The 20,016-nt window shown below is 38.2% G+C and overlaps 1 protein-coding gene and 1 pseudogene across 5 annotated transcripts; both read left to right on the top strand.

Annotated features, from left to right (window-relative positions):
* The first annotated feature begins 5,088 nt into the window (after positions 1-5,088).
* LOC113352826 lies at positions 5,089-7,015 on the top strand (annotated as a pseudogene).
* Positions 7,016-13,879: 6,864 nt separating this feature from the next.
* On the top strand, positions 13,880-19,206 carry LOC113350466 (receptor-like kinase TMK4). Of its 5 annotated transcripts, none has more exons than XM_026594604.1 (5): positions 13,880-15,665; positions 16,050-16,196; positions 16,708-16,739; positions 16,828-16,890; positions 17,422-19,206. In XM_026594604.1, the coding sequence occupies exon 5, from the start codon at positions 17,422-17,424 to the stop codon at positions 18,565-18,567; it is 1,146 nt and encodes a 381-aa protein (XP_026450389.1). In that variant the 5' UTR covers positions 13,880-15,665; positions 16,050-16,196; positions 16,708-16,739; positions 16,828-16,890; the 3' UTR covers positions 18,568-19,206. The 5 variants fall into 5 exon arrangements, with proteins under 5 accessions (XP_026450389.1, XP_026450390.1, XP_026450386.1 ...); XM_026594605.1 differs by having other exon boundaries at positions 16,634-16,739; XM_026594601.1 differs by lacking the exon at positions 16,828-16,890 and having other exon boundaries at positions 13,881-15,665; positions 16,708-16,785.
* Positions 19,207-20,016: the final 810 nt, after the last annotated feature.

Genomic DNA, 20,016 nt, shown 5'->3' with positions numbered 1-20,016 from the left:
AAAACGTGGCTTAATGTTCATGAATTGATTATTGTATAAGTACTTTGTACTATTACGAATTAATCCAATTTGTTTCACTTTTTTCATATATATTTATGTGAGATAGTGAACAATATTTGAAACACAACTAGATTCATTTGTTATCTTTCATTTTTGATTGACCATCATATTTGATCTAGAAGTGTTAGATGAATGTGGTTAAGACAAAAATGTTCATATATGGCTAACTTCGGTTAACTGTTATTGAGCCAACTCAATATACACATTTAGTACAGTTACCCATATCTAAATGAAGGCATATTTCATTTGTGTGTAACAAGCTAAGTCCATCTAACAGTGGAAATTAATTGCTTTATTTCTAAGCAGACTTAGCTTGAATCTTAAATCAGGATTTCATCTAACGGTGAATAGTGAATGCTTTGTTACTAAGCTATCTTATCTTTGATTATAAGCAAACCCTGATTTGAAAGATTATATAAGGGAGAACTCTACCAACTGGAAAACCTAATCCCGGTACTTTCCTATGTCCTAGTTGCAACTAGAGTCGATTCTTCTTTAACCTAGGTTTTTCCAAAACCATATTTGGTTAACGACTTGAAGACTTCATTTGGGATTCATGAAGTCAGAACCAACTATTTTCTATGTAGTTGCGTATTCTGATCTTACTTGTTCTATCATATTGATTACTATCTTCTCTAAGATTTTCTCGATATTTATCTCCGATAGGTAAGATATAAAAAGTAATCACGAAGTTCTTCGTCTCAGACTTTGTGGTTCCGCGGTAACTTCTTCTACCACCATATAGTTAAGTTATTATGAGGTGACTAATATTTCTAGGTTGCTCTTCTGGAGTATAAGACCGGATTATTAGTTGGTTCCCGTTCACCTTGATTTATCATAAGACGGAACAAAACTTCGTAGGTATTTCTGTGGGAGACAGATTTATCTATCAGAATAGACTTATCTGCGGGAGACATATTTGTTTATAAGTCTTCTACTTTGGGTCGTAACAAGTCTTAGTTATGGGTGAGATCATCTAAGAGAATCAAGTGCGCATAATCCGGCGTGGTTCTGGAGGCGTAAGGAACGCGACTGTACCTTAATCGGTGTAAGACTTGGTTAGGGCTCAACTACATTTCAATACAAAGTTAACTTGTATTAGGCTAGTGTCTTCAACGGCTTAATATAATATGATGTTCAAATCTGGACTAGGTCCCAGGGTTTTTCTGCATTTGCGGTTTCCTCGTTAACAAAATTTCTGGTATCTGTGTTATTTATTTTCTGCATTATATTTTTATATAATTGCAATGTCACAGGTTGTGCTTAGTTCAATCAATTGGTAAATCCGACCTTTGGTTGTTGGATATAAATTGATTGACACTTGGGCATTGGTCTTTCGTACCGTCCAAGTATTTCTCATATCAATCAGGCTCATAGATTTATATTTATTTGATTTGCTGATTGAAATGAGAAAAAGAGATACAAATCTTTGATATCTTTCTGGATAGGGCCTCTCTTTATAAGCCGGTGCTCTCGGAATAATATTGGAGTTAGTCCATACAAATTGCCGAAAGAATTGTTGGGTGTGGTTATTATACCCTCGTTTTTTTTTTTTTGTAATCATCCAACAACATCTTCAGATGAGGTCACCATCCCTGGATTACTCCCGCCCAAGCACGCTTAATTGTAGAGTTTTTTGTGAACTCTGGAGCCAACGGTGCCGAAAATGCCTCAATATAATGTAGAATTTCCTAACCTCATGTGAGACCAGTATCTGGCATAACATCCCAGCATACTCTTCCACCTGAGCACTGGAGACCCGTCCCTAGTTGTATCCCAAGTAACACCGATGTTGTTCCAACTTACCCACTGCAGTTATCCAGCAGTGTGAGATTTTCAAAGCCACTACTACGATCATCCAACAACAACTTCCAAGAGGTCACCCATCCTGTGACTACTCCCGCCGAGCACGCTTACCTAAGCAGTTTTTCCTATAACTCAATAAAGTGTACCTCAGGCCTCGGTGTTAGGAAAGGACAAATCATTACCTATATTTCGTCGACGAACACTGCCGAAATCAGGGTATTCAACTAAGGTAGCAGAGAGAGCTGAGACTGATAAGGGCTTAGAGGATGGATGAGAACTTTGGAGAATAGGATACATTCCAGCTTCATTCATGCCCTTGTACAGAAGAGTTCCCATTAGTGGATCCTGCACACAAAAACCATGACGATCAAAAGTGAAAACACAGTCAGAATCTTTGGTGAGTTAGCCAACCGAAACCAAGTTCTTGGCAATAGATGGAACATGGAGTGTATTTTTCAAAACCAAGCTAGAGGAAGGTGTGTGAGGAGTGATATCACCAACCCCTGAAATTGGTAACATCTTACCATTACCAACAAGAATTTTGTCATTACCATTATGCTCCATACGATTTGTCATCTGAGAAGAGTATGATGTCATATGAGAAGAAGCAACAATATCAGCAAACCATTGATTTTCATACATCATAGACTGAATTTGCATTGCCGAAAAGAATTAAGGAAGATCAAGATTCTGAGATTGAGTAAGGCGATGACAAGTCTGAGCAGTGTGACCATTGGTGCTACACCATTGGCATGTAACAACTGATTTCTGAGGGGGGGGGGGGGACCAAGGACTGATGCAGAATTGCCGTTATAGCCACGACCTCGACCAGGATAGCCAGATACATAGTTTCCAGGATTGTAACCACCGTTGAACTAAGAACCACCATTATTTCCACGACCACCACCATTATTCCATCCAGAAGAGTTTCTGTTTGTGTTCCACCCATTGTTCGCATTGTTTCTATTATTTATTTGATTATTACCTCCTTTATAGTTGTTGAAATAGTTGCCACGACCATTACCTCCTCCACGACCACGGCCGGGAGCATTGTTTGAGCCACGGCCACGACCAGAATGGTTGTTGAATCCTTGACCACGACCAGAAGCACCAACAAAGAAGGAGACTGGATTCTGTAGATATTGAAGATTGGGACTCATGATGGAGTAGCAGGGCATGAAGCTCAGTAAAGGTTGGAAGTGTAGTGCGATCAATGACAGCGGTGTAGATGTTGGACCATTCAGCACCTAAACCACGCAGAGTTGTGGAGACAAGTTCAAGATCAGAAACTGGTTGGAGAACTGCTGCAAGAGAGTCAGAAATTTCCTTTATCTTCAAAATATATTCAGATATCGAAGAATTTCCCTTCTGAATAGTTGAGAGATTTGCTTTGAGTTGAAGAATCCGAGCTGGATTAATAGTAGCATAAGTGGAACGAAGATATTTCCATACTTCACGAGAGTTTCCACGACGACCACATTCAGACTTCATAGGATCAGTGAGAGAAAAGTTGATCCAAGACATGATGGTTTGATCAATAACTTCCCATTCTTCATAAGCTGGGTTGGAAGTTTTGTCTTCAGTTCCTTCAGTAACAAGTTCTTTGTCAGGTATCTCATAAGAATCATCAAGATATTTATAAAGTCTTTGGGATTTGAGAATAGGAAGAATCTGAGATTCCCAAAGAAGATAGTTAGTTCTGTCTAAAAGAACTATTTTGGTAGAGGAAGGGAGGAAAGGTGATCGTTCAAAGAGACAAGAAGAAGAAGAAGACATAAGAGAGCCTACGCTCATAGTTGAAGATGCAGGGATAGTTGGGGTTCCTGTGGTTGAATGAGAAGCCATGGTGCTTGAGGAAGAAGAAGAAGAGGATGAAGAAAAATCTTGGGTTGAGGTAGTTGACATGGCGATGAAAATAAGAAGAGCAGGCTAAAGATTTCTTGAGGAGAGGATGAAGTTGAGGCTAGAGTTTTTAGAGAGATCGTCCTGGCTGGGATACCATGAACAATTGCATAAACTCTCGCACAAACCTAATAGGGTGGAGAGGCATATATTTATAGATAGCTTACTATATACATTTTGTATAATGGATTATTACAGAAAGAACCGAATACAATGGACTATACATTGATATAACAGATACATAATGGACTATATTCTACACTTATCTTTGTAAGTCCATGTACTAGGACTCTTATTGTCTGCAGTATCTACAAGCTTAGTGAAAAGCTATCCAATAGAAACCCTTTTATGCGAGGGTACTCATCAAAGTCTATATTATCAATTACTTTACGGCCTATATCGAAACAAACAAGTTCTTCGACTAGGATTCACTTTGGCTTCAGGTTTATATGAGCTGTTAAGTGTTTACAGCAACACTGGACCCTTCTCTGTGATGACATCCGATATAGAACTGTAGCAGAAGATCACACACAAAATCATCGGTCAAAAAAAGGCCATGAAATTACTAAGTCAACCCCCGAACTTGCTGATTTCATCGAGAATGAGTATAAGAGAGGTTCATCATGGAAAAGCACAGTATCTATGTTATGGCCTTATGCTAATTAAGTGTAAGCATACTATTGCTATTCATATTTCTAATATATACCGTTTTGGTTGTTTACCATAACGTTAAATGTGTGCTGCCATCGAACATTTTATAATGCACAATCTGTTCCAACACCATCCTGATCAGTTCTTCAGGAGACAAAATTAACAAACATCGGAGTCTATCGGAATTATTCGAGCATATCACTTTCTCTATATCACTTTCTCTTTATAGAGGCATCTAAGTTCTATGGTGAACATCACATACAATGGTTTGAAGTACCATTGATCAAACAAAATGGGTAGTAAAATGACACTTAATTCCTTGTCATATTATATATATATAGTCAATTTCTCATTATTACATGTGTATAGCATCTGGGGATGTGTACTGAAAGTACGTGTTAGGTAGATCTTGCTTACTATATGAAACTTGTCAATGATTCTCCCTTGAGTCCCGCCTAACTTCATGTTTCCCATGTCAAATGTACGCCTTCCAAAAGTGGTTGCAACAGGAATATTACATTTGTCTGACGAGACAGATGAGCTTGATACTGCTATTAGATATGATATTAGAGCATAAAATTAGATCTAACTGATCTATTTTTATTAATCAACTCATTCACCGATCTTAGTATCATCTATTTTTTCTCAATCTGTTCATCAGAAACCAAGATGGATATACCGGATGCAATAGATGATTCCATAGCTGTTGCAGAAAACAGTAATATTGCCAACTGCAGTGATACTATTGATGAACATTACCATGATAAGAAGAACAAGGAAGCACTTCAATTCATTGAAGAAATTACAATTAATGCCGATGAAGTTCAAAATCAAGCTCTCGCAGAAATCTTATCTTGTAATGCTCAAGTCGACTGCTTACAAAGACATGGTTTAAACGGACAAACAGATCGTAAGACATTTAAGATAATCATGCCCGTGGTTACATATGAAGATCTAAAACCTGACATTGATCTGCTCATCGCTAAAGGTAATAGTATTTCATCTACTCTCTGCAAATCGCCTATTTCTCAGTTTTTCCGTAGCACGGGAACTTCATCTGGAATGAGTAAATTAATACCATCAACAGAAGAACAAGCTGAGAAATCACGACAATTCTGCTCCCTCTTAATTCCGGTCTTAAATCAGCATATTCCTGGTTTAAACAAAGGAAAGGCGATGCAGATTATTTTTGTAAGTCCATGTACTGAAACACCAGGAGGAATAATATCATCTTTAGTATCTACAAGCGTAGCCAAAACCTCCAGAAATTTGTCTAGTAATATTAATTACACCAGCCCAATAGAAACCATTTTATGAGGATACTCATCAAAGTCTATATTCTCAATTACTTTGTGGCCTCTATCAAAACAAACAAGTTCTTCGCCTAGGATTCGCTTTCGCTTCGGGTTTTATGGTAGCCGTTAAGTGTTTACAGCAACATTGGACCCTTCTATGTGATGATATCCGACATGGAACTATAGCAGAAGACCACCCTAAAATCACTGACCCATCGGTGAGAAAAGCGGTCATGAAAATACTAGTCAAGACAAACCCCAAACTTGCTGATTTCATCGAGAATGAGTGTAAGAGAGATTCATCATGGGAAGGCATAGTGTCTAGGTTATGGCCTAATGCTAAGTGCATCGTCACCATCATTACTGGGACAATGTCTCATCACATCGATAACATTGATTTTTATAGTAATGGTCTTCCCATTGTTAGCCATATGTACGCATGTTCAGAATGCTTCTTAGGTATAAACCTTGACCCTCTAACTAAGCCACCTGAAGTTTCTTACACCCTTATCCCTACATTGGCATATTTTGAGTTCTTGCCGATACTCGGGGAAGATGATAATCAAAAGGACAACTTCAACCAGGAGAAAAAACAACATCATCCAGAACTGGTTGATCTCGTCAAGGTTGAGCTTGGACGAGAATATGAGCTTGTTGTCACCAATTATGCAGGTAACTTGATTATATTCAAGAATTTTGATTACACACTATTTCGTCAAGTACGTGCTGATCTTACGCTTATGTATTATGCAAGGACTTTATCGGTATAGAGTTGGAGACGTGCTACGAGTTGCTGGGTTCAAGAACAATGCTCCTCAGTTCAATTTCATGCGGAGAAGAAATGTAGTTCTAAGCATTGATATGGACAAGACAAACGAAACTGAGCTTCAAAATGCAGTTGACCATCTTATGATTATGTCTAATGTCTCTCTTGTTGAATACACTAGTTTTCCTGATACATCAACTTTTCCAGGACACTATGTGCTCTATTGGGAACTTCAGGGAAACAATAACAATGCCGTAATTCCTCAGAAAGTGCTTGAGGAATGTTGTCTGGTAATGGAAGAATTCCTCGGTTATGAGTATCGTTATATGCGCACTAACAAGAAATTAATTGGACCCTAGAGATAAAGATTGTAGAGACAGGAACGTTTTGTAAGCTGATGGATCATGCAATCAACCAAGGTTCATAAGTTGCACAGTACAAGACTCCTCGATGCATGAAACCTGGTTCCATGATCGAAATCCTAAACTCTATGGTTCTTTCAAGCTTTTTCAGTCCAAGGTGCCCACAGCTATGAATCCATGCTGTTTTGTAAGAAAAAATAAATGCTTATATTTCTTCTTTAGAACATGTTAAATTTAGTCGTATCTTTTGTTGTAGTTGTCGTCCTGTATGAAAATGTCATTTCTTCCATTTCGATCAGTGTTTCTAAGTTTGAAGCATCAGCCTTTGTTGTAAATTAGCGTTCAGTCAAGTGTAAACTTTTAGGGTTTCTTTTTTATCAATAAATTAAACTTTTATAGAAAGAGGGTTAAAGACTCAAAGTACGTACATGATATATGAACTCTAACAAAGATTGACTAAAAACAAAAAGGGAAGCAGAAAGCAGCAACCCCGAAACACTTCCAACACCTTCATCTAGCTGCCTCAAGGTGGTTGGAATAAAACTTCTTTCCAACTGATAGCAAATTGATTTAAGGAAATACACCATGAAACATGCCTCTATTATGTAACCAACTTGATAAATAACTTGAATGTGAAACTTCGCTTTCCCTTTTGAGAATTGAAAGGTGGACAATCTAGTCATAGTACGTTAGCTTATAAGGATGACATACTAATTCTTTCTGGAAATGCAAAATGGAAAATTATAGCACAGATGAATAGAATGTGATTGTTCATTCCGGAGTTCCGTATGTAAGGTTGATCGTTTTTTCTATTTGGTTCTATTCCCAAAACTCGAAATCTTTAGAAAGGGGTATGAACCGAGTATTAATACAAGATTAGCCTTTCAAATTGCATCCATGAAGTGCATGAGTTTCATATAGGATCACAAAGTCACAAGACATGAGTGGCCAGCGATTGTGATGAGATTCAGATCTTTTAATTTCCTTATCTATATATGCGCTTATAAAAGGTGTGTCGCACACCAGTTTTTCTTCATCAATTTTAGTTATTAATTATAAACTTATACCGAAATCACTATCTAGTTTGTATGATTAGATCAAAATTTATGGAACTATGAGATATCGGAGTAAACTGAATAAGAATGAGAAGTACAACTTTGGGCGTTATAACTTGTCCAAGAGGAGTTTCATTATTTCAGATTCAGAGATGCTTTAAAAGTTTGAAAATGAGTACTTATTCATAAAAATGTCCCAATAATTGGTATTTCTCACCCTCCCGAGTCCCAACAACTTTGAACCTTAGCCATGACACAAATGACGGCAAAATAACTTTAAAAAAGACTTTTCCGCTAAAATCCATCTCTGATTATTTGAAGCCTAATTATTAATGTTGTAAACAATTTTTGACTTGCCTATTTTACAAGAATATGCATGGGCATGGCTCCCAATTTAGGCTTTCTACCATTGGGCGTGAAACCGTATAGACCACTTGATCATACAATATCTCCAACCGCATAGGTCCTTGAACAAATGGGCTGCATATGCCATTTCCTACTGTATGACATGCAAAAATTCTAAAACAATTTTTGAAGAGGTCGGTGTGGAAATATTCCAGCAACGTGAGCTTGCTGTCGTTGCAATATAGTGATGAAGTTTCCAGAAAATAGTATTAATGACCTGAGTTGAGTCTGAAACTCGGCAGCACCAATGATTCTATCAATCTAAATAATAACCAGAATGCGATGATGTATAAAAATAGGAGTATTATTAGAGATCATTGATTTCCACGATCATTGGATATTGGTGATTATCGTTATTGTGTGTGTTTGTACCATTTAAAATGGTGCACGTGCATGCCACACAAGTTATCCATTTGCCTAGCTGTGGGATCCTATTTGGTTTATGATGGAGTCCCATGATTTATTATAGAAACCAGGTTGGTTTATTAAAGAAACTCATGGCTTATTATAAAAGTCTGATTGATTTATTTTTAAAGCCCAGCCGGTTTATTAAAGAAGAATGATTTTTTAGGGACCATGGTTTTTTTGAGGGGACCATGATTTTACTAGGCCACCTTCCCTAGAGTGATAAGGGGTGTCCTAAAACGTTGAAATGACTACCCTACCCTTAACCTAATTTAGTTTAAAACCAACCTAATAACCACCTATATATATATAACCACCACCTCCTCCCACCACCACCGCCCACCACCGCCGATTACCACCACCACCCCCTCCGATTATCACCACCACCAACCACCGATTACCACCCCCCGCCCACCACCGCCGATTACCACCACCACCACCTCCGATTATCACCACCACCAACCACCGATTACCACCACCACCTCCTCCCACCACCACCACCACCGCCTATTTAAGAAATGTAACAACATCAATGCAATCACAATTAAGTTCTGTTACATGATAATTTTATCGAGTATAAAAGACGGCAGTCGCAGCCTGATTCTGTCATGGGACCACTCCGGAGGTATTTTCCAACAAACCCTTCACTTTAATTTCATTTTGATTGCTTCAATCGAATAGAAATCATCAAAATAGGGTTTTAGTAGGAGTTACAGAGCCATGTTCGGTTAGGCCGATTTCCAAAAAACCCTAGTTTACTAACCGAACTTCTTGAAAATGAAGAACACGAAGAATAGTTCGGTTCTATTGGATTTAAAACTAAGTCACCGAACTCTCTGTTCGGTTGTTTCGCAAAAAAATTTAAAACTACAAAGTAACCGAACTCCACCCTTAGAACCGAAAAAAAAAACAAATCCAGTCTAACCGAACTGTGTTGTTGTTGCCATTATCTTGAGTTCCAAAATAACCGAACTTAGCCAATAGAGTTAGGTTTTTTCGCAAAAAATTTTAAAACTACAAAGTAGCCGAACTTAGCCAATAGAGTTCGGTTGATTCGCAAAAAATACTTTTAACCGAACTTCTTGTATTAGAACAACAGAAGTCCATAAGTTCGGTTCCTTCGCAAAATAAGGATATCACCGAACTTTAATTTACGAAAATAATGAGAAGTCCACAAGTTCGGTTCGTTCGCAAAAATGTTAAGTTTTCTTTGTAAACGAACTCTACCTTTGAAACTTCGTAACCGAACTCTACCTAATTCGCCAAGAAATAAATTTCGTAGTAACTGAACATTTACCTAATTGCATATTTGCATATATAAGCCCAGTTCGGTTGATTCACAAAATATGTTGAAGTTTGCGAACCAACCGAACTTCTAACACTAGGTTACTTTTAACCTGCAGTTCGGTTGGGAAATTGGTTGCGTTGAAGTTTGCGAACTAACCGAACACACAAGATGTACCCAAATAAATTTTTAAGTTCAAAGTTCGGTTACCTACCATTTTATCCTACGTAACCGAACATTATATTGTACGACCAAAACCTCCATTAACGAGCGAGTTCGGTAACCTGCATGTTTGGAAAACGTAACCGAACTACACTTTTAGGTGTGTTCGGTTACATATTCTTGACATATGGTAACCGAACTGACCCAAATCTACATAAAATTTTTCATTTTTTTTGAAAGTTTGGAGCAATTCAACCAACATTATCTAAGTTTGGAGCACACCTGGGTACCCAAATAACCTTCCTCCGGTTGTGGTTGGTAAAGTCCATCGCTTTTCATGTTTTCCTTCTTCATCTTCTCTAACTTTACTCTCTCAATAATTCTACTTCTTTAAAAAAAAACCATCTGATTTTTTAATCTCACTAATTATCTTTAACTTAATCATCTCACTAATCATTACACTAACTATTATCAACACTAACTAATCATCACCCAAAATTAATCAGGAGAGTAATTTAGGTATTAATATAAATATCCAGATAAGGGGTGACCTAGATTTATTTCTAATGTCTTTACCCAAAATAAAACCATGGTCCCCCAAAAAAAACCATGGTCCCCAAAAAATCGTTCTTAAAGAAACCTAGTTGGTTTATTAAGGAAACACATGGTTTATTTTTGAATCCCAGTCTGTTCATTTAAGAAACCCGGTTGATTTATTAAAGAAACTCTTGCTTTATTATTGAAGTCCAGTCGGTTTATTAAACAAGACCGGTTGTTTATTAATGAAACACGTGGCTTATTATTGAAGCCCATTCGGTTTATTAAAGAAACCCACGACTTATTATTGAAACCCAATTGGATTATTTTGGAAGCCCAGTCGGTGTTGGTTTATTAAAGAAACCCTATTTGGCTTATTATTGAAGCTCAAAGACTTATTTTGGAAGTCACTTGGAGATAGACACGAATCTTGAAAGATATGAAAAGATCTTCCGAGATAGACATAAATTTTGGAAGATAGGTATGGATTTTCCAAAATTATTTTGAATCTTTCAAAATAGATACAAATGTTGTAGGGATTGACCCAAATAAAGGGAAGATATACAATTTTCGGGGTGCTTTTATCACTCCTCCGCGGTCAAATTAATAATTCGACAAATTATTCGCGAACGTTTTCGAACTGATCGAGTTCGAATCATATTTTCGAACTATCACTGAACCTTAGTAAAGGGAATTGATCTCATGACCCTTAGTTTGCCAAATAAGATTGTTACCATTGAGTTATTGAGCTATTTTGCTTGTTCTTATATATTTTTAATGTATTATCTATATAACACATAAAACTTAGTTTAAATCATATTTATGATTCAATGTAACCATGAAAATAAAATTTCTATTTATTAGAATTTTCCGTTTGGGACTCATATGTCTAAAAGGAATTATACACGTAATATGTCGTTCCGAACTACTGTCGTATTCTGCACCATAGACTGACTTTATGACCGAATCCGAATGACCGGAAATCGTATAATACTCGTACGTTTGTCGTCGTGAAATTTTTTCCGTGTCTCGAATTTCTAACTAGGCTCTGGGGTTCCTTTAAGACATTTTTGGGTGCCTATAGTAATTTTCTCATGGAATGTAAAACCACTTTTCGAGCCAATTTCTCTGCAAAATTTTATTTCTCCCAAAACACCTACAAAAACATAAAATACAAAAATAAATACAAAAAAGGGTACCAATAAAATTGATAATTGATATCAAATCAGACACATAAATCTGTCTATCAATAAGGATCATGTTTTTCCTTAAATTATAAATGAAATGATACATTAGAGCAACCACAGTGGGCGAGTATAACCAAATATTTGGTCAAAAAACGAGACACAACAGACGAACTATCGATTAAAATCCGGACCAAAGACCAAATCTCAGACTATATTTGGTCCAAGACCAAGACCAAAACCAAATATAGTCGAGCGAACGTATAGTTAATGCCCCACCACCAGGCGGGTGTATAGTTAATGCCCCACACCAGGCGTGCATAAAGTCCCCGCCCCACACCAGGCGTACTTTATACCTCCGCCCCAATGTTTTTTTTTTTTTTTAGTTTTCTGGAATCTGATCGGGCGAACGTATAGTTTACGCCCCACACCAGGCGAACGTATAGTGCACGCTCGACCAAATTTAGTCTTCTACCCATAGCGTCACACACCAGACTAAACTCAAATTTGGTCATTTTTTTTGGTCTTTGATCTTTGGTTATACTCGCACCATTGCAGTTGCTCTTACAACTAATATTTTCCAAACCAAACCGAAAACGTTCTCAACCAATATCATGTTTTCTAAAAGCAAAGGAAAACAAATGTTATGTGTGGGAGCAAAAGATATTTTTCCATTATGTTTCATGGATGACCGCATGGTCTGATGCAATTCCCTTGGATATATTCAAAATGACCACAAATTGGTTTTTCATCTAACAGAATGGTCATTGAATCACAACTAGAAAAGCTCAAGTATTTGCAATGTTAATATATAACTGTCGTGAAAAACCACGAATGTCAGATGTTTTTATGAATGAGAAAAAAGATGGAAGGTAGTAGGATTGTGGAAAAACTTGAAACTTAAATCCAGGTTGAAGAAGTCACAACACGACCATCGCAGAGAAGCAACATTGGGGAAAAACTTGAAACTTAAATCCAGGTTGAAGAAGCCACAACATGACCACTACGAAGAAGTAGATTTTACAGAACAAATGATTAGCCAATTCTCAAGTCGATTGCAAATATTTTATGCATTTGCAAATTTCTACAGAAGAAGACACATATGGGAACACTTTTGAAAATAGCCAACATGTTTAATGTTGGAGTGAACCAATCCACTTCTCACCAAAGACATGTTTATGAACAATACAAAATAATGCTTCCCTAATTTATGTTATCATGCTTTTTCCATATCAACTTTGCACAAAATTCCAGCAATTTTGGATTTCAATCTACTATCCACACACTCATTGGCTATTAGAACACCATCCAGAATTTGCCTATCATGAACAAAGGCTCCTTGGAATTCAGATATAAGGGAAGGCATAATGGTCTTCAATCTTTCATCCAGTATCTTTGAGATTATCTTATATTCATTCCCAATTAGACTTAGGGGTCTAAAATCTTTGGGAGTACAAGTGTCTTCCTTCTTGGGAATTAGACTTCGATGAAAATTATGAAGATATCTAACTGAGGGTGGACATCTATACTTCTTCGATTATCACTAGGAGCAGACAGATATCACTAGGAGCAGCAACAAGATACGAAGACCTGATTAGCAACTTCGATCAACTGCATCGAACACCTCTACCTCCATATAAATTCTTGCGGGCATTGCATGTCCATCAAAAATTCAACTTTTCTTATGGAAAGCATTGACCGAAGGTCTTTCGACCTTCGACACCAACATCCCCCATCGATGCAACTCCTGTTCGAAGACGACTAATCTTGACCAATATCATGTTGATAAAGATTCAAGGCTTGCCAATCTAATTGTAATTGATGAATCTTGCGGAATTCACTATCCTTGTGTAACAGTTCACTAATAATTTAATAAATTCCATTCTTAAAAAAAAAAAAAAAAAAAAAAAAAAGTCAGACCGCCTAATCCGGACAGAGCGTCAAAGATGGTGGAAGACGTGGCCAATTCTCCTCCACAATATTTTCGTGCTTGTACTCTTATCGCAAACTAGGGTTTTGATCACTAAGCTGGTTGAAGATTGAGATTTCAAGTACCCTTTCGAGCAGTTTTTTGATTTTCTACAGAGTTCAAGTTCCACTCCCGAAATCAGAAGATTGAAGATTGAGATTTGGGTGCAACTGGTTGGTCTCAATCCACAGCTGCAAAGAGGTGGTGTTGGCTGAATTTGTAACGGTGGGATTCTTCTGAAATTGGGTTTAATTGAAGATTTTGAGGAGTTCGATTTGCTGAAGTAAGTGGACTGGTTTGAAGCTGAGAACCAGCGAGAAAGGAGGAGATTCAAGAGTTGTTATTGCTGGTATGAAAAGGGAAACGAAGAGGGCAGTGAATGTACAATGGATTCAGGGGTTTCTGAGATTGGGACTAATTCGAGGGATTCTAGATAGAATGCAAAGGTAAGATGGTGAATTAATCAAATGGGTTTGTCTGCATATGTTATTGTTTTGATTGGTGATGGATTTCATCTACCACCAAGAACAGATTTGGGGGTTTTATGTGGATTGAAATACGATCAATGTGCAAGTTGTTGATGCTGGTTTGTGGTTAATTCTCAGTTAGTTGTTGTTTGGAATTGAGATTAATTGTTGGCTGTGTAATGGAGCTAAGAGGCTGAGAAGGGTTTTTACCCAGGCAATTTTGGTTGTGATTGATTGATGGCTGTAGCAGTGGAGTGGTTACCTTAGTCTCGGTTGAAGGTTAGTCAGTAGCAAGTTCAGTGATTCAAACTTGTAATGGAGGTTTGGGTATCAAAGGCGATAGAGTTGAGGTTATTGATGTGGCTGGTAGTCGTGAATGATGTGCGGGGTCTCGGTTGGTGGGTTGCTGCTCGGAGTTTTGGTATACAAGATGCCTGCGAAGTGGAGAAAGAGCTGTAGTCGAGACGGAAAATGCTGGTAGTAGGCAGTCGGAGAAAGCTGCTGTCGTCAAACCGAGATGGAGAGGGTATCTGCATGAGATGCAACTGATGGGGTGTGGTAGTTCCAACAACAGATTTAGGTGTCGTTGGCTAGTCGAGAAACAACAGCAATGGATTCAAGGTTCCGATTGTTCTTAATGGCTGAAATAACAGGCAAAGGTGGTTATCGATGGATGGAAGTTTGTGGCTCGATGGTGTACTCGATATTGATTGTATATGGGGTTTTATCTTGCAGTCCAGATTGGGTTTAATCGTATATTCAGTGGGGGTCTGTTAGCTTGAGATTTGGGGTGCTTGTGATGCTTTTGGTCCGATAATAATCTGGTGTTTTGTGGTTAAATGATTTGAGTCAATGGGTTCTGTTTAATAATGTTTGAGTCGAAGCAGTAGATTGCAGTGGTGAACGAATGGGTGTTCGTCGAGATGGCGCTACTGATATTTTTACTGGCAAGGAACGTGTTGCCAATGGAGCTCAGTTGGCTGAGATGGACATGTAGTTGGCTGAGATGGCAGCGAGGCAAGGAGCTGGTCGACTGGTGGATGTATGGAACCTTAAGAATCGGCAGCAGCAAGGATAGGTGATGATTTTATGGGTTTCGAGATGGATATGTTGGCTGGTAAGTTTAGTACGAAGAGAGGGCTCGGACAAGAGATGTAATTTTATCATGGGAGAAAAGGGTATAAATGGCTCAGGTTGAATCAAAATGTAACCACGGAAAGTTGAAGAATCTGGTGAGCCCTTATCCTGTGAAATGAGACAAGTAGCTGTAGTGGAGGAGGATGTGGTGAGCCCTTATCAGATTGGGGGACATGATAAATATGAGGAGCCAGAGATAGTGATTTAAAACAAACAGGTAAAATGTTTCCTCTTTCTTCCCTCTCTTTGTTAGAAATAGCCAACCGGGGACCCACCATCACTTAATTCCTTCCCTCTTGTTCTTCCCTATCTTCCCAAAAATGGAAGAGCTCAAAGGAATAATGCAGCATTTTTTCTTCATACAATCAATGCCCCCATTAATTATCCTAGCTACTCCCTCCTTTTTGTTTTATATGTCTTTGTTACAACTCATCAGATCTGAAGAAAAAACTGATTGAAGGAGAAGACCAGACTAATAATTCTTATACCAGAAAAGTAGACATGTAGGTTTTGTGTTGTTATCCAAGTAGTATGAGTGTGTTTAATTTCTCTTTTGATTCAATTTTTGTGATTAATTTCTCTTTTGATTCAATTTTTGCAGGGACTGAAGATGTTGTGATTAGTTTGCACAAGTAGAAAACCTATTGCACAGGTTTTGTGAATTTTCACAAGAGTTTCTGAATTGGAAATCGATTTGAAGAACCATTCCATGATCAGACTAATTCCTAAACCTGAAGAAAATATACAAGTAAGTTGTATGTTTTTCTTTCCCTAATATATAACTTGATTGTTTGTCTCTCTCCATAACAACTTAAACCAGAAACCTTTTTTTTCTCAGTAATGATTTGATTTCACTCCATAAGTTTGTTTGTCTCCATAACAACTTTGAGAGTAATGCCGTATTCATGTCCTGAAAGGTTTTGATGTCAGAATTGGCCATACTGTATATGTTCAAATGTGTACCTTTGTTCACTGATAACGGATTTTTTTGACTTAGCATCATGTACCATAATCTGAAACAAAGTTTTTTGACTCTTGATATGTACGGCATCTGAAATACTGTTTAGAGAACATACTGTTTAAAAATACATGTATATCATCTTTAAATGTGTATCTGGTATTTCTTAATTGATAATGTAAGGAATTATGAGGTCTGACAGATAAGTATGTTTTGTGAAATTTCAGGACTTCATCTGTGTTAAAGAAAGCAAAAAAAAACCTGATTTCTGTAATTTTGTATGTTTAAATGTCAATTTCAGGGCTTAATCTGATCAAGAAGAAAAAGAAGAAGGTTTGGTGGTTCTCACTACTAGCTTCCGGCATTCATCATTTTGGAGGTTAAAGAAGCTCATGTTTTTGTTTTGTGAATTTGATTGCAGATTACATTTCGATTGTTCACTATTAGATGCCCCATTTTCCTAAAAGGGTTCAGCAATCTATAGGTCTGTAAGATCGAGGCAGTAACGAAAATGAAACCCTTTGTTAGAGTTCTATCTAGATTGGAAATTGTGTTGATTTTTTGAATTTCAGTTAATTGTCTTTTATGATTCAAAACATTAAAAAAAAAAGATGCAGTCGCCCCATATTAGCATTGCATAACTTTAATTAACATGCGACTTAAACTAATGATATTGTTATTAACAGACATAAGTGATAGTTACAACGCCTAATTAGAATTTTATCTATTATTTTTGCTAGTTGCTTGCTTGTTTAGGGAACCACATTGAGAGTAATGCCGCATTCATGTCCTGGAAGCTTTTGATGTCAGAATTGGCCACTGTAGATGTTTAAATGTGTACCTTTGTTAACTGATTACGGATTTTCTGACTTAGCATCATGTACCATAATCTGAAACAAAGTTTTTTTGACTCTTGATATGTACGGCATCTGAAATACTGTTTAGAGAACATACTGTTTTTTTTACTCTTGATATGTACGGCATCTGAATTGTATCTATTATTGTACTTCTACAGATGGCTGCTGATTCACCAACCTTATTTTCCTCTTCTCCCAATAGTACTCTAGATCATGCAGGACATCATGGGTTATCGGCACCTGCGATAGCTGGGATAGTGGTAGCAGTTGTACTTGTAATTTGTGTTGTTGTTGCTGTGTTCTGCTACTTCCAGAGAAGGAAGAAGAAGCGGTTGGAGATGCTAGTACGTACAGGCAAAGGAATGCAAACTTTGGAAGCTTCGCGCCAGCTGGCTAATCGGATGCAGCCTACAGAAGCTGGTAATGCTGTGCGCCAGCCCACTATTCAGCTGCACAACACCGAAGCTGGTAATTGCTCTTCAAGGGTGGAAGGCGAGTTCTCCTTTGGTTTCCTACAAGAGGTAACGCAAAACTTCAGTGAACAAAATTTGTTAGGCGAGGGGGCATTTGGGAAGGTCTATAGAGGGAAGTTTCCGGACGGGACCGAGGTTGCTGTTGAGAGGCTGAATCTCATATTAGGCGTAGCTGGGTTGATGGCGTTCCAGGCTGAGCTCTCCATTTTGAAGATGACACACAGACACCTCGTATCTGTGATTGGGTTCTGTAACCAAGGCGTTGAGCATCTGATTGTTTACGAATTCATGGAGAGCGGAACACTACACCAAAAGCTCTTTGAGTGGATTGACACTGGTGGCAACCCCATGAGCTGGGATGAGAGGATTGTAGTGGCGCTAGATGTGGCTAAGGGCTTGCACTACCTCCACAGTCTGTCCAGGGAGGCCTTTGTACACAGGGATGTAAAATGTAAAAATATCCTACTTGACAGGGATATGAGGGCCAAAATCTCGGATTATGGCCTGGTGAAGGCAATGACAGATGATGAGAAGTCGGTGGTGACCAAGTTAGCTGGAACTCGTGGATACCTTGCGCCTGAGTACGCAATGACTGGTCATTTGTCGATCAAAGCTGATGTGTATGCTTTTGGCATAGTTCTCTTAGAACTTATTACAGGTCAGACGACAGTGGACGATGGTCAGGAAGAGAAGAATTTGGCGATGCGCTTTCGTCCCGTCTACAAGAGGGGCATGGAGAATGTGAGAGCTTTGGTCGACCGGTCACTCGACCCGGATGCGCAGGGCCTTAATGGAGGCTGTGAGGCTTGCAATGGAGTGCACGCGCACTGATCCAAGGGATCGGCCTGGTTTTGCAGAGATTACTGCCAGGCTGGGGCTTGTAGCTGAGAGATGGCCCCAGCGTGCAGAGGAGGAGGAGGAAGAAGAAGAAGAAGCTGCTTTTGACAGGGAACGTTTTCTTCGGGATTTGGGTAATGATGGAGAAGGCACCACGGCTTATTACAGCGTCTGGGACTTGGAGCAGGGTCAGTAAGAAGAAACAGAGATCAATCAGCAATTTACGTGGAGAGCTTAGTTTGACTCAACTTGGGGAGTTATGTGCGTACATAGACTTGGCATTCAAATAAGAAGAGTAGAAAACGTACAATAGGGAATGGTTTTGATGAAAATGAAGTGGTTGAAGGTAATGGAGTCTAAATTTTTTATATGTATATCATTTGATGAGAGGTTGGCATCTAAATCCCTAGGATTCAGCTGCATTTGTGGACAAAGTGAATCACTGCATATAGATGCATTTGGGCTTTTTCTTCTTACCTATTTTTTGTTGTGATCCCCTTAGGAATGAACCAGGTGCATGTAATTAGTTCATTTCATTATTTTAGAGGTTTTATTGACATACCTAATTTCTGGTGGGGTTTTCTAATCCGTAGTGATTTGATTTTAGATGAAAATCATTGATTTTGTTTTGTAGTTTGGGGTTATAAATTTGACATGTTAATTTTGAGTGATTCTGGTTAAGAGACGAAGAAATTAGATCTGAGAATAGTGGTGTGTAAGTGAGTCGTCACCTGTAAACTCAGTCAGTCCGGATCATATTACGGGGTAATGAAATTGAATCAGATTGTGTGAGTATGCTGTTGAAAGGATAATCTGTAGTGTTGTGGGTGAGATAGACGCTAGTAAAAACAATTGGAATGAGATAATGGTTACTAGAGGGTGATTGTGTTGCTGCTTGTGATGCTGTTGCAGTGAGTTTGGAACTAGCTGACTTGGTTCATCCTAGTCAGCTGTCTGACTCAGCTCATCTGACTTGGATGAACCATCTTTTTTTTCGTCACGCAGCCACTGATAATGGAAATGGATGTTCCAATTCTGAGTTTATCCATTTCTTCTCAGAATTCAATTCAGGATCCCCTGTCATCCGACGATGAGCATATGGGTACACGTCCATCATCATTTTTCCCGACTTGGGCCATCCGATCCCAACTATATTCCCCGATCTTTTTTTACAAAATAAATAAATAAATGTGGATGCCTCGCAAAACTCTTATTTACTGAGGGTACCACACATATCCTTCGAATATTGATATAAAGCGTCAAAGCATGGCATTTCAATAATGCTAAAAGTGTTACTTTTGTTGACTTAGTGTACTTCAAATTTTCTGGTCCAAACTCATATCAATAAATCGAATTATACACATACGTATAATGTTCCCAACTACTACTGAATCACGAAACATTGACCACATTTTTGGCTGAATTGAACTTTTATGAATCCAA

The sequence above is a fragment of the Papaver somniferum genome, chromosome 2 (genome assembly GCF_003573695.1).
Source record: "Papaver somniferum cultivar HN1 chromosome 2, ASM357369v1, whole genome shotgun sequence".
Taxonomy (NCBI): Eukaryota; Viridiplantae; Streptophyta; class Magnoliopsida; order Ranunculales; family Papaveraceae; genus Papaver; species Papaver somniferum.
Note: the sequence above shows the minus strand (reverse complement) of the source record. Positions and strands in the feature narration are given on the sequence as shown.